At 34.4% G+C, this 16,789-nt stretch overlaps 3 protein-coding genes across 8 annotated transcripts in view; 2 read left to right on the forward strand and 1 right to left on the reverse strand.

Moving 5' to 3' along the window:
• Positions 1 to 7,078, forward strand: part of LOC109547005 (TATA element modulatory factor) — an 8,611-nt gene extending 1,533 nt beyond the window's left edge. Inside the window, exons 2-20 of one of the 4 annotated variants that reach the window (XR_007282182.1) lie at positions 544 to 975; positions 1,030 to 1,195; positions 1,251 to 1,436; positions 1,528 to 1,648; positions 1,715 to 1,841; positions 1,896 to 2,062; positions 2,124 to 2,313; positions 2,382 to 2,595; positions 2,653 to 2,757; positions 2,818 to 2,965; positions 3,022 to 3,254; positions 3,314 to 3,632; positions 3,690 to 3,951; positions 4,003 to 4,195; positions 5,517 to 5,670; positions 5,733 to 5,861; positions 5,926 to 6,102; positions 6,170 to 6,558; positions 6,622 to 7,078. Coding sequence is in view for 2 of the 4 variants with exons in the window: in XM_019918218.2 (XP_019773777.2) it covers positions 544 to 975; positions 1,030 to 1,195; positions 1,251 to 1,436; positions 1,528 to 1,648; positions 1,715 to 1,841; positions 1,896 to 2,062; positions 2,124 to 2,313; positions 2,382 to 2,595; positions 2,653 to 2,757; positions 2,818 to 2,965; positions 3,022 to 3,254; positions 3,314 to 3,632; positions 3,690 to 3,951; positions 4,003 to 4,195; positions 5,517 to 5,670; positions 5,733 to 5,861; positions 5,926 to 6,102; positions 6,170 to 6,373 (3,527 nt within the window). In the remaining 2 variants the exon portion in view is untranslated. Of the gene's footprint in view, positions 1 to 543; positions 976 to 1,029; positions 1,196 to 1,250; positions 1,437 to 1,527; positions 1,649 to 1,714; positions 1,842 to 1,895; positions 2,063 to 2,123; positions 2,314 to 2,381; positions 2,596 to 2,652; positions 2,758 to 2,817; positions 2,966 to 3,021; positions 3,255 to 3,313; positions 3,633 to 3,689; positions 3,952 to 4,002; positions 4,196 to 5,516; positions 5,671 to 5,732; positions 5,862 to 5,925; positions 6,103 to 6,169 lie in introns of all 4 variants that reach the window. The other 3 variants (XR_007282183.1, XM_019918218.2, XM_019918219.2) reach the window with 3 other exon arrangements.
• Positions 7,079 to 7,705: 627 nt separating this feature from the next.
• LOC109547006 (uncharacterized Golgi apparatus membrane protein-like protein CG5021) lies at positions 7,706 to 11,402 on the reverse strand. Of its 2 annotated transcripts, none has more exons than XM_019918221.2 (4): positions 11,157 to 11,402; positions 8,735 to 8,969; positions 8,295 to 8,408; positions 7,706 to 8,231 (listed from the first exon to the last, which is right to left on the reverse strand). In XM_019918221.2, exons 1-4 carry the CDS (start codon positions 11,231 to 11,233, stop codon positions 8,028 to 8,030), a joined length of 630 nt encoding a protein of 209 aa, XP_019773780.1. In that variant the 5' UTR covers positions 11,234 to 11,402; the 3' UTR covers positions 7,706 to 8,027. The 2 variants fall into 2 exon arrangements, with proteins under 2 accessions (XP_019773780.1, XP_019773779.1); XM_019918220.2 differs by having other exon boundaries at positions 8,295 to 8,420.
• A 216-nt stretch (positions 11,403 to 11,618) lies between these two features.
• Positions 11,619 to 16,625, forward strand: LOC109546996. Of its 2 annotated transcripts, none has more exons than XM_019918195.2 (2): positions 11,619 to 11,717; positions 15,359 to 16,625. In XM_019918195.2, the coding sequence occupies exon 2, from the start codon at positions 15,366 to 15,368 to the stop codon at positions 16,491 to 16,493; it is 1,128 nt and encodes a 375-aa protein (XP_019773754.2). In that variant the 5' UTR covers positions 11,619 to 11,717; positions 15,359 to 15,365; the 3' UTR covers positions 16,494 to 16,625. The 2 variants fall into 2 exon arrangements, with proteins under 2 accessions (XP_019773754.2, XP_048525204.1); XM_048669247.1 differs by lacking the exon at positions 11,619 to 11,717 and adding an exon at positions 13,581 to 13,601.
• The last annotated feature ends 164 nt before the right edge of the window (positions 16,626 to 16,789 follow it).

Raw genomic sequence — 16,789 nt, forward strand, 5'->3', positions numbered from 1 at the left:
ACATAAAAACTGATGATGGTGGAAAAATACACCGAAACGTATTTTAATTGATAGAGACAATAAATGACTGAAACCCAGGAATAAATTTTGATCGTAGAAATAATGACAACGATTTTATCACATCCCTCCGGTCTTACAAAACTAAAACTAATGAGCGGAAACAACTCAAGGAAATATACTATTAGTAAACCAGCACCCAATTATGCGTACATCATGCAGGAATAAATACCAATGAATAATATACTAGATAAAACATTTCTACACTTAAAAAGCGACGTTTCCACGTGAAAAGATCGAAGAGAAAAGTTATCACATCTTAAAGAAAGGCTTGTGAGAACACAATTCTTCTTTAGAAATAACATGTGTGGGGCACACTGCAGATAAAATAAAAATTAATTCTTAAATACCACCGATTGTTTGTTCGAAATTTTTAATTTTTACCACATTTATACCTTCTAGATTCAAATTAAACTTTTTTCCAAAAATGAGACATGTCAATAACTCGTTCAATCACAACAATATTCAATTGAATACACCTTTTAGGCTCATTTTTTGTTGACAATACTACTCCAAAAGAAGGTCACTCACACTCAGTTGAGAGCTTAGATGACTCAATAGGCATAGAGGAGGAGAAAGACTTTAGCAAAAGCAAATTAGTAGTTCAATGTAGGGAAGATGATCAACTTAATGAAGAATCCATAAACAAGTTACAAACCCCCGTGGCTGATGCGTTGGTCGAGGTTGATTTAGATAGTGAATGCTCCCAACTCGGTCAATCTCAGTCAGTAGTTTCTATTCGAAAGCATGTGGATAAATCACAATCACTTGCCAATCGCTTATCAGTGATTAGTTCAGAAGGCAGCAAAAACAACTCAGAAAGCATCGATGTGCTTACAAGCACAGAATGTACCACAACACCCGAATCAGATATTTTGTCATTTGGTTTAAGTACTTCGAATTCCAGTGAAGTTCATGGTAAATATCCTAAGTTTTAGGCTGTTCCAATAGCAATTTTGTGCGTTTTTTTAGGTTTTAAGCAAAATTCCGAATCAGTGGAAATTCTGGGAGAGAGCGTGACTAGTCTTAGTTCAGTAGATATTATTGGTTCAGATAGTGCGAATAGCAGAAGGCTATCGCAACATACGGATGAATTTGTTTCCCCATTAGAGTCCCCATGTGTAGAAGGCAAATTAAGGTAAATTTTTCTATTGATGTGAAGGGCAAAGAAACATGGTGAATATTGATCTTAGCTTACCCAGTGAGCAAATATCACCAGAAAGCATAGAAATAATACCGGAAGAGCAAGATGAAAATAGCGTCGCCGAAGACACCATGTCGTATACATCAATATCAGAGAGCACATCAGCGACGGTGCTTGATACAGTATTTAATATTCATATCAAACCTCAGAAAATGCTTAAGGATACTTACAACAGGTGAGACCCACATATTTTTATTTTCGACGATTTGTGTGAACATGTGTTAATGTGTTGAATCATCAATGCGTTTGAACCTTTCTGGTTCCAGGCCTGAGTTTAGTGAAACTATTTCTAGCGATACAGGATCTCTGAGCCCAGATAGAAGTTTTGGGATAGGTGAAGCCATTACTAGAGCTCCGAGCAGAAGTATGCATTTGCCCCTCCAGCAGGTATAAAAAATACTCGATTTTTCATCTAGAAATTTTAAAGTGGGCAAGGCTATTTTCCGTTTTTAGGTCAGTCATAACCATATCTTAATCGATACTCAACCCCAATCGATAAACAAACAGGAACTACCCAAAATACTGGAAACCACAAATATAATTGATTTTCCACAGGAAGATGATGCTATGAGAAGTTCCGGTAACTTTCATGTTAACAGGGAAAACTTAGAAGAAATTACCATATTTTCCATAGGTTCGGAAACACAGTTTGATACTTCAACCGAGGACGGATCAATTTCAGATAGAACGTTGGTGGAAACCCAGGAAAATGTTATGGAAAGTAGTAGTGACACCACTAGCACTACCACAGAAACTAGCAGCAATTCAACACATTTGAAAAATATGCTGGCAGACGCAATGGTAACAAAACACTTCAAAGCACGTTAAAAAGCTAGTATTGATGCATTCAAAAAATTCCCAGGTGGAAAAATCCCCAGAACCCAAAATGCAACCGATAATTACAATGGAATTCTCAGATAAAGGCAGTTCTATTGATAGCATAGCCACATCTTCCCAAATAGAAATTATTCCCCGAGAAACATCTCCCTTAAGTTCAGAAAAGTCCGACCTAGTCAAGATTGGTTCAGACCATACGTCTTGTCATACTTCATGTGAGCAAACCGCGATGTTTTTAAACCATTTGAAAATTGCTGAAAGACAATTTTCATTATGTTTTAAGGTGATGAGCTTGAAACAACTACGTCTTCAGACTTGGAAATCATATCTAGTCCAAATGGTGATTCTAGCAGCACGCAAAGCAGACAAAGCCCAGCCAAACGGGCACTTTTGAAAGCCAAATCTGATGAATCAACCATTGATTCTTTGCTACACAAGGTCACTACGAAGAAAGTTAAGGGACATAATAGGGAACTATCTGAAGCATCTATTACTAGGTAAGCTAAATGGATTTTCTTAGCATTTATTATGCCAAATTAATTAAAATCTTGTAGCGATGACTCTCACCCGAACGGAGAAATCGACAGGCTTTTAAAGCGCATATCGGAAATGACTGAAATATTGGAGTCACGAGAAACGAAATTAATTGAAATTAATAGGTACCAAATATTACACGTTCGAAAAGTTTGCAGCACAGTTTTACCGTTAAATCCCTTTAGGAGAAATGCTGAATTGCAAGAAAACAATTCTGATCTAAAAGCACAATTGGACTGCATTCTAACTCAGCAGCTGGAAACCGCGGATTTATCTCAAGTTACCGAAGAATATACTCAGAGATTATCGGCGTTGGAAAAGAAGTTTCAACAAGTTCGTTAATTGAGTAGGGTGAGCTTTGAAGAATGTTCAAACTATATCAATTTTAGGCAATAAGAGAAAAGGACAGTTTGAGAAAGCAACTAGACCAGGCCAAACTGGATGTTGCAACGCGAATGAGCAAAAATGAGCTGGAATCTGCTGTAGCTGAAAAAAACGAAGTTATTAAAGAACTAAGGGAGGAAGGAGAAAAATTGTCAAAACAGCAGCTGCAACATTCAAATATCATTAAGAAACTAAGGACCAAGGAAAAGGAACATGAGGCAACTATTAAAAATTTAAAGTATGTTAAATTTCACGTAAATCCATTCACAGTGCTACTATTCAGCTGATCATTTGCAGGGACACCAACGAAAGCCTCTCTCTTGAAACGGAAAGACTAAAAAAATCTCTATCTGCAAAAGAGGATGTGGAAAGAACACAGATTGAAGCAGTGCACAATCTGACAACTAAAAACAAAAAACTCGAAAGCGAAGTTGGAAAATTGAAAAGCCAATTGGACGATTTAACACAAAAGTACGATACGGCTCGAAAATCTCTAGATGCCGCCAAAAAAGAGTTGGTTGACAAAAATAGAACCAGCTCTGAACTTGAAGCGCGCCAGCAGCTTCTAGAAAGGCTGGAAAATGAAAAAAAGATGACCGAATCCCAAAACGAAGAAGTGAGAAGAATCTCATTATTTATTAAGTACAGGTAATTTAATAATCGTGCATTTCAGGTGATTAACCAGTTGGATGATTTGAGATATCAATTAAGTAAGGCGGAAGAAGAGTACGTGAAACGAGAGCAAAGATTGAAGCAAGAGAACAGTGAACTTTTACGTAGATTAGAAGAGATTGAAAATAGAAACGACGAACTTTCCCAGTCAGTTTTGGAAGTGAGCAAACCGCTAGTCAGGCAGATAGAAAGTTTGCAAAGCACCCATAGCTTAAAAGTGGCTAGTTTCGAAAAGGTTGAGCAGGAACTTACCGTGAAAATCAGTAAGGGTTCTATGTGTTTTATCTAATTGTTGCTAATTCTCATACTTTTAGGTGATTTGCAAACGAAGCTGCAAGCGTCTGGGAGCTTAGAGAGAACAGCTAGAGAGGAGTGTATTAATATTCGGTCGAAATTAGCAGATATAGAAGGACAATTAAGTACAGCCCGCCATGAGGCTGAAATGTCCAAAATGCAACTGGAACAGCTCAAAACTGAAAGACAAATATCGGAACAAGACCTACAAAGGTACATTTTTAAAACCCCTCTGATTCTTTGCATTATTAATAAAGGGTATTTCATTAAGTACGCCCCATTTTGTTTAGGAAATAAAACACATTATTTATTTCCAAAATATGGAAACTGTTACTTCATTATAAAGTACAATGGATACAATTAGCTATGAAACAAAACATCATTTAAATGTCCTCCACGGAATCGCTGCCCGGAATGAATGCGTGGAACCCAATTTTCCATGACCCTCTCCCACAAATCAGGTCGTATTTCTGCACTTACTCGTTAAATATTGATATGTAAAGCGTGCAAATTTGCTTAATGATTGCTGCAAACCAATGACTATGTAGCGCCAAAGAAAGAGGTCCAATGGAGTTAAATCGCAGGAGCGAGGAGGTTAATTGATCGGCCCGTTTCTTGAAATAATCGAATCTCCAAATTTTTCAGTGGCAGTTTGACTAGTTGCACCGTCCTGCTGTAATCACATGTTCTTCAAATCAAGAGGAACCACTTCAGGCCATAAAAAATCAGTCAACATTGAACGATAACGATTTCCGTTGACATTTATATCCGGATGAGCTTAGTTGAAAAAAATATGGACCAATAACTCCTCCAGCATAAAATCTACACCAGATAGTCATTTTTTCAGGGTGTAGTGGCTAGTTCTTGATATTCTTCCGGTTTATCGCTACTCCGGACCCCACAATTTTGCTTGTTCACATAGCCGTTTAACCAGAAATGAGCTTCATCGCTGATAATAATTGTCTCATAAAAGTCTGGATAATTTTAGATTTTTTCTAAGCGCCAATTACTGAATTCACGTCTCTTTAAATGATCAGTTTCTTTGAGTTCTTAGTCGAAAACGATTTTGTATGGATGTAATCCGTGTTTTTTCGTAAAATTCGCCACAAAGACGTCTTGAAGATGCCTAGTTCCTGTGAACGACGAGAAATCGATGTTTTGATCTTCACAAATACTTTCACGTACAGCAGCAATATTTGTTTCACCTCTTGCAGATCTTTGTTTCACTGGCACTGTAACATCATGAAGTGTAACTTTTGTTTCGAACTTTGTCACTAAACCTTTGATTGTTCTTTTATCTGGACGGTTGTAACGACCAAAAACTGGAGTTAATGCACGTAAAGTTTGAGTAACAGAATCCATTTTTTAATAAAGTTGGATTATTTGTAAACGTTGTTGAAGCGTGAGCCTTTTCATGATTAAATGGTAGACATTTACAAATTTAAAAAAATTGCCGCCGTGCATAAGAAGTGTCCATTTAAAAATGGGGCGTTTCCAATGAAGGACCCTTTATAATCAATGTTCCGTTTTTTAGCAAAATTGACAGCCTAAGCGAAACGATAAAAAAACAAAGTGAAATTATTCAGGATAAAGAAAAGGAGATTCACAACTTGCAACAGCAGTTAACGATGGAGAAATTTAGTGCCGAAATAGACGGAAAACAACAAACTACTAGTCACGCTTCTTTGGTAAAAGTGATGTATGTATAGCTTTCATAATATTCATTTCAACGGTTTCATTTTGCGCTTAGGAAAATGTAAAGACTGACCATACAACCACAGTGGATCGTAATTCTCCGAATGGAGGAAGCAATTCTCCAACGTTAAGTTTGGGGAAGGTTTCCGTTTCAGAGTCGTTGAGCAGCAGTTTTTGGTCACAAGTAAATACATATTCGAACATTTTCTAATAAAGCAGTATCGTAAAATCGATAATTTATATTTCAGGAAGAACCATTTGAAGTAAGTCACACACCTCGCTATACCAACATGTTTGAGATGCAAATGCTTCAAACCAACCTCAAGCAGAGAGAAGGCGAACTTCAACAGTTACAATGGGAATTGAATCGACGTGAGCAAGAGCGATCTTTACTGAACGCTGAAATATCGACGTTGATTAACAAGGTATTGATTTCAAAAAATAGTTCCTAATAAAATTTAAAAAAACATGGAAAATAAAATGTTATTGCAGGTTGAACAACTGGAAAATAAAGCTAAAACATTTGAAGACATAAAAACCGAATTAGCCTCTCTCCAACAACAGTATGAAACGTTATGTCAGCTTTATGGGGAAAAAGTTGAGGAAAACGAGGAACTGAAACTAGATTTAGTCGACGTGAAAGACATGTACAAAAGTCAAATCGATGAACTGATGAGACAACAGAGAGCGAAATAAACATAAGATATTTAAATTGCACATTTTGTGATGAGAAGAGAAAATCGCACTTTTAACGTGAGTAATAATGACAGGATTAACAGAAGATTCGCATTAAGCTTGAAGATGCACTGTTAAGTTTTCGGTTTAATTACAGTACCCTGGGTACTGGAATTTTCAAATAAAGTCATGCAAGCGTGCATTAAGTAAGCACTATTGTCGTAACGCTTCAAAGTTGCTCGTGTGAGTTAATTTTGTTACATTTTCAGTATGAATAGAAGACATGCCAGTTTTATTTCACAGTCGCCCGTGAAAAGTAAGTACGAGGCTTAAATTTAAATGTGCAAGACAATTCTGTCTGCAATTTACATCATACCCAAACAATGTTAGTCAGTCGTTTTTGTAAGATATAATTTATAGCACGATCATACGCTAGAATAAATAGAAAATAGCATATGCATAACGTTGATTCTAGTTTGGTGTCAACAATAAGAGATACTACAATTATTTAGTTCTTGTGTACTTAGGCCAGTTGGTGGCTATATACAGCGCTATATATGAACTAAGTTGTGTTGCATCTGTGTTATATTTTCTTCAAATTTAATCTGTGATAAAGCAAATTATTGATAGAGGTGCTTGTATTGTTTGAGAACAGTTCTAAATGTATGACTGTTTGGTATTTTAACTTGTGCGCAAAACACAATAAAGGCAATGATAATTATCAAATAAATTTGTATTGTTTGCTCCTGTTCCCTGTTCTTTTTAATTATAATGATTATATAATATATTTTTCTTGAATTAAAGAAAATATAAGGTACAAAAGATAAAGTGCGATGTCAAGGAAACATAAAATTTAAACAATGAAAAGCTTTCGGCATCGACAGAGCCGCCCTGAGCTTTTGAAATAGGCAAGTGCAGGTTTCGAAGTGCGCCAACCTCAGGCACCTCCAGGACCGGTTCCGAGCTTTATACAAAATGAAAGAAGGTGCAATCCTTGTATGAAATAAATATGTTCTAACCGTTAATTTCAGGCTGAACCCAGCCGATAAGAGCTGAAAGGCTCGAAACCCGTTCTAGGGGTGCCTGAGGTTCGCGCATTTCGAAATCTGCACTTCGCTTTTTCATAAATTTTAAACTTTAAGATGTTCTCTTCCTCAGTATCAATGTACGATAACAGAGGTTCAAAATGGCAAAAATGAATTACCAATCCATTGTCCAAGTGTTAATTTGTTTATCTTTAATTGCATTTTTTAAATTTCTTTAGTATTCATTTCTTGGGGATTTAAGTTTAATTTTGACAAATTATTTTTTATTCGTGATCCAGTGATAAATAGGGCGATAAAAACGACAGCACAACATCAAGCGTGTTTATTGTGCGTATGAAATACAATAAAATGTTTAAACGTTGGACTTTAATTAACCCATAGACGTATTTAAAAAATTAATATAATATAAATCTTCACTATCCGGCGCTTAATCCCGATACTTAATAAATAAATTAGCTTTGAAATAAAACTAGTCACTTTGGAGGAATTCGGTATATATACACACCGATATATCACAATCACAAAAAAAAAAGAATTATTTACATTTTGAAAGTAAATATTACGCTAATTTAGAATCAAGTAAAAGTAATAAAATTTTAAGGGCATTAACAATGGAATTTTTTATAAACTTAAACTGTATTGGTTGGCGGACTTAAAGGATTAGCCGGAGGGGCGTTCGATGGTCGCGTAACAATATTAATCGCATTCTGCATCACTTGTTTTTTAAGAAAATCTGAAGTAACCGTGCCTAAACTGTCCTTGTTGCCCACTTTGCAACGGATATAACCGTGCAAATTCGCTCCATTTAAAGTGAGGGATATTAATACAACCAACTACAAAAAACATTTAGTAAACTGGAATTAAACAAATTAGTTACTTCACAACTACACTCTTACCATCCATTTCAGCTTTAGCCCAAATAGGGCAATCAAAAAGAACAATCCCCATACAAGTGGTGATAAAATTAAAGCTGTCCAAAATATTTTAGACTCGCGTTCGTTTATTCTACCCTGAATGAGACCCTAAAATGGGCCACATAGCAGATACTGTTAGTAAAAATGACAAACACAAAAGCAATTGAAATCACCGAACATTACACATATCTCTGTTCACAATCCATATCTTTAAGCAATTCGCTTGTTCTTTTAGACAGTGTAACTGATTAGCAAAGAAAAATACTAGTATTTCGGTTCATGACATGACTATAAAGAATTTTGATTGTGTTATTAAATAAAGTGGTTCATGGCTTCTCAGTTCCTATTCAATACGTAATGAATTTCAAACAAGAAAGTAATTTAAGCTATCGTTTTAAGCAAATCTATAGTAAATGCATTACCTTTCTCGATTCGTATACCCAATGCGACTTGCCATCATCATCCACATAATTCCACCACCTCAACCCTACCATCAGTCTTCCTGTGATATTTTTAACAGTCCAAAAGTCCATTGAAAGTAACAGCACGATGGTAACAAAACTGGTTATAAAACTATCACTGAACCAGCCACAAAGCATGTAGGCCACAATTGCGGCAGTTCTAAACCCCACATGAAACAGTGTGACATAGGGGTGGCTGAAAGTCGATTGGTTTTCACTATTTTGTTTGTCGATTTTTTAAATAAATATTATGCATCAAGGACTTGATTTTGCTGTATGCTGATGATACAGTGAGCCCAAACAAAAAGATGCACCGTTATTTTATGACTTCTCGCTCAAATTTAGTAAAAAATAATTAAATACGTACTTAATTTCCAAAATGTTCATATAGTTTGATACACAAGATATTACGTACAACTTTTGATTTTTAAATAAAAACCGATAGGTTTTATGTTATTTTTCATTCCTGCTTGAAGTTTAGAGTAAACTGGTTGTTTACTATACTCATCTTCAACTTCTTCGTTTTCGAAATACATGGTGCCAAAATTTAATTTATTTTTCTACCATATTAAGAGCTGTAGGAAATACGTTCGTACACAGATTATCACTGTGAATAGAGACTTTTTCGCACCTTACACAAATTCATTAGACCTTGCAGTGCTGGAGATTTTAAGGTGTCGAAAACGAAAGATATGATGGAAAAATGGAAGAGAAAGTGTTTCTTCATGCATGAGAAATTTACAGTTTTCCATTGCGACACTTTTTAGAACCACCCTCTATTACTGTCGACTATAGGTTTGAATTGTTTTTTAAACACGACAAAGTACCACTGTCAAGTTTTATTGTGAGCTGAAACTTTTAATAAACTTTTCATTCCAGAAAACGAACAATTATTACAAATTTATTTTAAAAATAGTTCTCCAGGCACATTTAACTTGTTGCAACTAGAAAACTAATAATATATAGTAAAAAGGAGACTTTAACACCTTTAACCACATAAAAGCAACTTTATTTTTCTGATTACTAATTTTTGATTACTGATTACGAATTGAAATACTTAATTTTAAGAAATGTAATTTTCTATTAGTCATCTTGTATAGTTAATTATTGAGCGTAGGTATGAAACACATGGTTTCATAACCAATTACATAAAACTTTCAGGTTTCTAATTAAAAATCATCTAAAGCATGACGCAGTATTTCCTATGTGAAAGACCCTGTATAGTTTAGTATTAGTATACAGCGTGTTATTTTACAAAATAAAATTGAAACATTTGAACGAGTCATAAAAACGGATGCAATCTTTTCATTGAGCGACCCTGTATGTTGCTGATAAATATTCGACACTAAATTCGCAATTGGTTTTAAGTACCTATATCAACTGTAGTAATTAAGCTATTTTGCAAATAAAAATTATGCGAAATTGCATGATTTTTTAACATGCGGCACATATTGAATTAAAATTTCAGGGTGAAAGTAAGTAGAAAAAAACAAATTTGTTAAGTATAGCTTTTCGGCAGGAAATTAAGAAAATCAATGCAACCAATGCCTTTTCATTAACAAAAGTTCCTTATTTCAATGTACTATTTAATGATGAGTAGATTTTAGTGATTGTGCAAATAAATAAAAACTGAGTATAAAGGATAACGGAACTGTACTAGGTATTTGCAAATTTTCTGATCGTATTACATAATTGTTTTTAACGCCTGCACGTCTCACTTGAAATTCCAACTAATTGCTTCAAATGTTCTAAAGACAGCATATGCGCTGATAAAAAAATTAAATAAAGAATAAGATTACTTTTTCAAATGCGTTTGGGTCGGAATTGTTGGTGACTGGTTAAGGAAACTGGTTTGGAACTATGAGCACTTTTTCACGACCTAAGACGGTGTGGTAAATTGAATATCTGATGGATTCATATAAACAACTATGTTTTTTTCTACAGTGTGATGTGTCCGAGTTGCTTCGATAAATTCTCATCAATTTGATACCTACAGACTTTCAAAAGATGTGTTTTAACAGTTAAACCTATACTGGGTGCTTTGAAACATCTGAATCAATTCTAATTCCCAAAAGCCATTATTTAGAAACATAAAGACACCTGGAAATTTTAAATTAACTGTATTTCAGACATGGCTCTAGTAGCTTGTCGTTTTAATATGACCAACTCAAATTAGTGCCGCTTGTTAGAAGAAGTACTCTAGAGTTTTTGATAACATTTTCTTTAGCAAAAATGGTATAAGTATTGTAAAAAACAAACACCTCTACTAAGTTGATGTGTTTTTTCAATTATTTCGATTCATTAATAATAAGCTGCAAATGTCCTCTTTAAGCTTCTGACCTAAAGTGGTCGTAGCGAATCTTAGAAAACGCTGCCTACTTACGTTAGGGCTCCATTGGGGCCCCCTGCACGTAAGTCTTCTTCGCCGAAGGCGATTGTATCGTCTGCTATTAGGGCCATTTATAGCAATATAGTGGCTAATTATTTTGTTTCAGCTTTTCTCTGTAATACTGGATTAATGCACAATGTTTAATTTACTAAAATCAACATTTATTGGTTGACAGCAAATTTGAGGATTTGTTGTCGTTGTCAGCTTTTGTCATTAATTCTTCTCTTTCCAGTTTCTAATAACCATTGATAACCACTAAGGCAGAATGAGATCGAGCTAAAGTTTAAGAGTCTGAAAGTATTCTTGTTTCAGAGATTTTTCAGTTTTACAGTATTCCTAGAAGTCCGAATTTTATTTGAGCATTTCATATAACGATATTTTTTTTAGTTAAGGAACAGTTGCAAACCCTCATATACGTATCTTTGTCATACACATAGGACTTAAATAGAGCATGAAATACATATACTGCTCACTTCGTGTTATTTACTTTAATTTGTCATAATATTCTGTTGAATTCAAGCTGTTTGTTTTGAATATTGTTATCAGCTGATTAAGGTATGCATTTTTCAACTTTTACTTCAATCCGAATTAAAAAAACTATTTAAAGAACTTGTTTTACTTTTAATGCTGTTATTTATCTAATACAGGGTAATCAAATTTAAATAAAATCAAACCATGATAAATTGGTTTATTACAAAAAAATCCTCGATGTTGAATGAAATATACACAGCGATTCAGTGTTTCACTCAATATAATCAGTTGTTAATCAAGCTGTTTATGTCCTGGACGGTTTACTTAAGTTTATCAATTTAAAACTTATGATTTTTTCTAACAATACAGGATGATTGCAATATTGATGTTTTTTCGAGTGAGTAGAGCTACAGCTCAATTCAAACCACATCAAGGGTGATCATAATAATGCATAAATAATTTAAACGCGGTTCGAAAGTAATTTTAAAGAGAGACTTTCCTATGCACGTTTTATTTGACTGCACTAGTTTATTGAATTTGAGGCAAAAAGTTCTACCAAAGACAATTTTAACTTTTTTTCTAATTTAAGCAGTTTACGAATTATAYGATAATTAAAAAAGTGTTGATTTCTTGCCTTTTCAGGATATTTCAGGAACCAAGTCGGGTACCTAAATTTTGAAAACGGTAATGAATAGGCAATCGAATTCTGCCCAATTTTGCCCATTTAACGGATTCTCTATCTTTAAAAATGTAGAAGTTACCCATACAAAAATTTAAAAAATGGTCACCCTGTATAGATCTTCAAATAGCCGAAAAATGCATTTTCTTTTTAAATTTTGATTATTTCCGCTAGAAACGCCCAAATAAAAGAAATATCACCTCCTAAACACGCCTGTAAAATATCTTCACATCATTCTGCAACACTCTGCAGACGGGATATACAGGGTGTGCCATTCGTATAGCAGATATTTGATGTGATAATAGAGACAGTTGCACCCAGAAGTATTATACTAAACGCATGGCGGGTGCTGAAGCTGGTATTCTCAACCCCCCAACTGGTGTTTTATGTTCCAAAACTGGTTTGCGAGCTTAAAAACTCATAGTCCACGGCCATTTAATGTCTGTTTTTCCATTTTAGCACGTTTAAGTACTCCATAAGTACTTTAGAGAACCAACAATTAATTATTATAACACTGTACACTATTATTAGGAATTAAAATTCCTAATCATATTCCTCGTCGTAACGTTACGCTTATGATACAAATCGCTTTTGTTAAGAGCCGCGGAAAATGCACGCGAAATTAAAAGGTTCAATCGCATTTAAGCATTATTTTTGCGTCTATGATGCATGGGTGTAAAAAATACAAGGTCTCATTGCGCTGAAGCCAATCAGTACCAGTACAGAAAATTTAGTTTTCAGTTTCACTGTCTTCGTTTCTTACGCTTGTCTGTGTTTTAATTTTAAACTCAAACCAGAAACTTACTCATCGAATAAATGTTACATGCAACTAGAGGCAAAGTAATGACAAACTTACCGAAAATTGCATCGTGCCACCTGGATAGAAAGAAAAACATGATTTATTATAACAAAAACGTTTAGTCTTAAAATGTAGAAATTCTATAAAACTTCAGTTGCTTTTCGAAAAATTAAACTTAGTTCAAGCTAAGGGTTTATAGATCCTTCTTAACGGCTTTCCGCAAGCTGCCGCCCATCCTGCATTTTCTACACCGTAATCCTCAAATAGCACACACTACACTTGAACACGCATAGTTTCACTATACATCCCGTCTACGAACCCGATTTTCAAGACACTAAGAACCGAAGACCTATTTCGTACGTTGCTTATCACAGACTGAATATTTAAACAGCTTTTCCACAAAACTCATCCGATATTGAAGTTTTTTTCACATGCTGAAGGCACCCAGCTATAGAATGATTATATAATCTTTTGCTTCCTCATTCTTTAGGTGAGTCACCATCGCTTTACTTTGCTGTTGGATTCAGCTTTTTTTATTGTTGGCAATGTCGTAGAAATTTTCAGTTCATACTGAAATACTTTCAAAGGCAGGTTGCACGTTCCAACTTGTTTGGATGATCGTCGTAAATCAAGTGCCTTTCTTAGGCAAATATAAACAAATCCTGCGGCGCATTTTTTATGCTTGTGCTGCTTTTGTTTGATTTTTATGAAACTTTAAGCCCCTTCGGTTATTGATTGAACTTTGGCCACCCCGTTTTTACATCTAATTTTAAATTTAAGGAACAAAGTTAAATACTAAAGTTAAATATTTTAAGGCCCAGTTTATTTTAAGCTAATCCCAATTGCTACAGGGTGTCTCAAATACAAGTGGCAGACCAAACTTACATTTTTAAATGGAATGTACTTTTTCTTGCATATTCGAACTGCTCGCAAAATTCTAGGCCTATTCGATATAAATCTTATATTGGGTTTCAACTGTTTTTGAGTTAATGACCAATATTGATTGAATTGTGGCCACCCCGTTTTTAGATCTAATTTTAAATTTAGAGACAAATCTTATATACAAAATTGGTAGATGTTAACGTCCAGTTTATTTTAAGATAATACCAATTGATACATTCCATTAAAAAATGCAAATTTGTTTCGCCAATTTTTCTCTTAATTTCAAATTAGGTCTAAAAACGGGATGGCCACAGACCAATCAATATTAGTTAACTCAAAAACAAGTTAAAATCAATATACCTAGAATAATTATATCCAATAGGCCAAGAATTTTGTGCATAGTTCAAATATGTATTGAATGTACGGTATTCCATTTTTAAAAAAATGTGGGTTAGTTTGGGGTGGCCAAATTTTATTCAATAACAGATGGTAGATCCACATTCAAAAAAAGCCATGATTTGTGAACGCTTCTCTTTGCTCGCACCAATAAGAGCGACAGCATACGTAACTTGATTTTCACATTAGTTCTCGGATTATCCTTTTTGCTTGATATAATGTGTACAGACTGCAAAATAGTAGTTTTCAATACAAGGGCGAAGTGACAGTGAAAGACATCGATGTCATGGCACTCGCTTATTTTGAAATTGAGGCGAAAATTAAAAAAAAGAATATGGATGAGACAGTGAATTATGCTTGGAAACAAACTAGGGGCATCAAAAATCACGTTTTCAAAGTTAAAAATATTTAGAAGCGCCTTCTTCTGCTTGGTCACGTTTTGTCTATCCATGTAATCGGCAATTGATTGACCACATAGACATGAGTCTGATTGGTAATATTCCAGAAATGCAATCAAATCAAAGGAAACATGATTTAAACTCAAACCAAATTAAAATATTGCGCCAAAGACTGATAACCTTCAAGAAATGTCAAAATGTCACCGAGCCATCAACAGTGTCACGATGTCGCGGTGCCGTATGTCAAACAATTTCGTTCAATTTGTCACATTTGCTTTTGCGCACAATGTGCGTAAAACTAAAACAAATGAAACCGTTAAGAAACGTTCTTCTTTATGATCATCGCTTCTGATTGAAACATGGCACTCATTCGAATAAAAACTAAATTAACGAAAACTAAAAAAAAAATTAAATTATTTTTTCATGTAAATGTTGCAAATAATACTTGCTCAAAGATTTACTTATAATTTAATATTGCTGAGTCATTATACTGATTAAATTTATAATGAGGGTCAATCCAAAAAAAAATTTTAAAAAGCTTTTAACGTATTTTTTTCTTTGCCTCTACTAGATAAATAATGGACATAGAAGACGATTTGGAAATTCTTGAAGATAAAACCCAGCAGTACTTACTGGCAAAATTCGAAGAGTTGAAGCTTCAAAACGAAGAATTGCAAGCTGAACTGAACGACAACCAGCAAGAACTATCTAAATCTACTTTCCACGATGGCAATTCGCTACAGATTTCTGATATATGGAAAAGGATACTTAGCTATAAATGCGTGTTGGGCTTTGAGGTAAATTCTCCTGAGGGCCTAAAGAATGTCAATCTAATGCTCACTATTGATAATGAACCGAATTTAACTTACACCATTAAAATATTTCAATTATCCAACGAGGAGAACGGAGAGAGCGCGAAAGATTCGCGGTATTGCAGGAAGGATGAGTTAATTTCTAAATCAATTTACAGATTTAACGAAAACAGTTGCGATAATGCAAAACACGTTTTTGTGACTGCTTCTTTTGATTTTCCTCCGTTTCTACATAAGCATATTTATGTAATACATGGCAATATTCAGTGCGGCACAAAAGCAAAAAAATTATTTAACTGTCCTTTTCCAAGAGTGGAGTTTTCTGTAGACGACGCTTTACAAAATAGTTTATGTTACGAAATTAATTCAATGTCAACTCTTTTAACTTCCGTGTCGTGCTATAATGTTAGAGAATTTGCTTTGAAAACAACTGAGTTCCCAGTTGATTATCGAAGTGCACTTCAATCCCATTGTCCATTAACTTATGTACCATTTAAATCTGGAGGGTATTTTCTATCCGATAAAACTCCATTATTTGGCCATTTATCAATCGTTATTTTGAATGTGTACACATTTGAAAACCATAGCATTCTCAACTTTAAAATTTTCGCGGAAAAAAGACAACAGTACGTTTTACTTACTCATTCCATACTTCAATGCTTGAAGAATATTGTTGACGACAATCGTCCTAGAGCAGTTAATCATGATTTTGAGCTTATTCAACGTGAACATGAGACAACACGAACATTGAATGATTTTATAACAGAACTGAAAGAGGAATGTGACAATTTATCAGGGTTTTTTGAGAAGAGTTTATTGAATGCCAGATTACTGCTTAATGATATTGAAAGTAAATCAGATTCCACTTATGCACAAGTTCGTGTTGATGGGTAGGCCATATTCATGTCAGATTACGCGACTGTAAATATATGAGCTAAACGTTCGTTAAATATAAATAATCCTTTGTTACGTTTATTGCTGATGTATTTCAATATTTTTTAAATAAAATATGTGATAATTGCCTTATTTTTTGTGTTTTTGTCATCTTTTCTCTGTTGCTATTTTCAAACTATAACGGTATAACATATTTAATATGCAGAAAACCCCTCGACTTATGTAGTGTCTTTTGATCAGTCATTTCCACACATGATTGAAAGCTTCTCAAGCTCGCTTGGAAAAGTGAATGTTTG

Source organism: Dendroctonus ponderosae, unplaced genomic scaffold, assembly GCF_020466585.1.
Source record: "Dendroctonus ponderosae isolate FM_Combo_2020 unplaced genomic scaffold, Dpon_F_20191213v2 Dpon_F_20191213_8, whole genome shotgun sequence".
Lineage (NCBI taxonomy): Eukaryota > Metazoa > Arthropoda > Insecta > Coleoptera > Curculionidae > Dendroctonus > Dendroctonus ponderosae.

Excerpts from the sequence above, each read along its gene's own strand:
- LOC109546996 (XM_019918195.2), top strand. The coding sequence starts at position 15,366 with ATGGACATAGAAGACGATTTGGAAATTCTTGAAGATAAAACCCAGCAG.
- LOC109547006 (XM_019918220.2), bottom strand. The coding sequence starts at position 11,233 with ATGGCCCTAATAGCAGACGATACAATCGCCTTCGGCGAAGAAGACTTA. Across the intron at positions 8,970-11,156 it reads GGCCCCAATGGAGCCCTAAC|CCACCCCTATGTCACACTGT; the intron begins GTAAGTAGGCAG and ends ATCGACTTTCAG. Across the intron at positions 8,232-8,294 it reads GGCTAAAGCTGAAATGGATG|TTGGTTGTATTAATATCCCT; the intron begins GTAAGAGTGTAG and ends TGTTTTTTGTAG.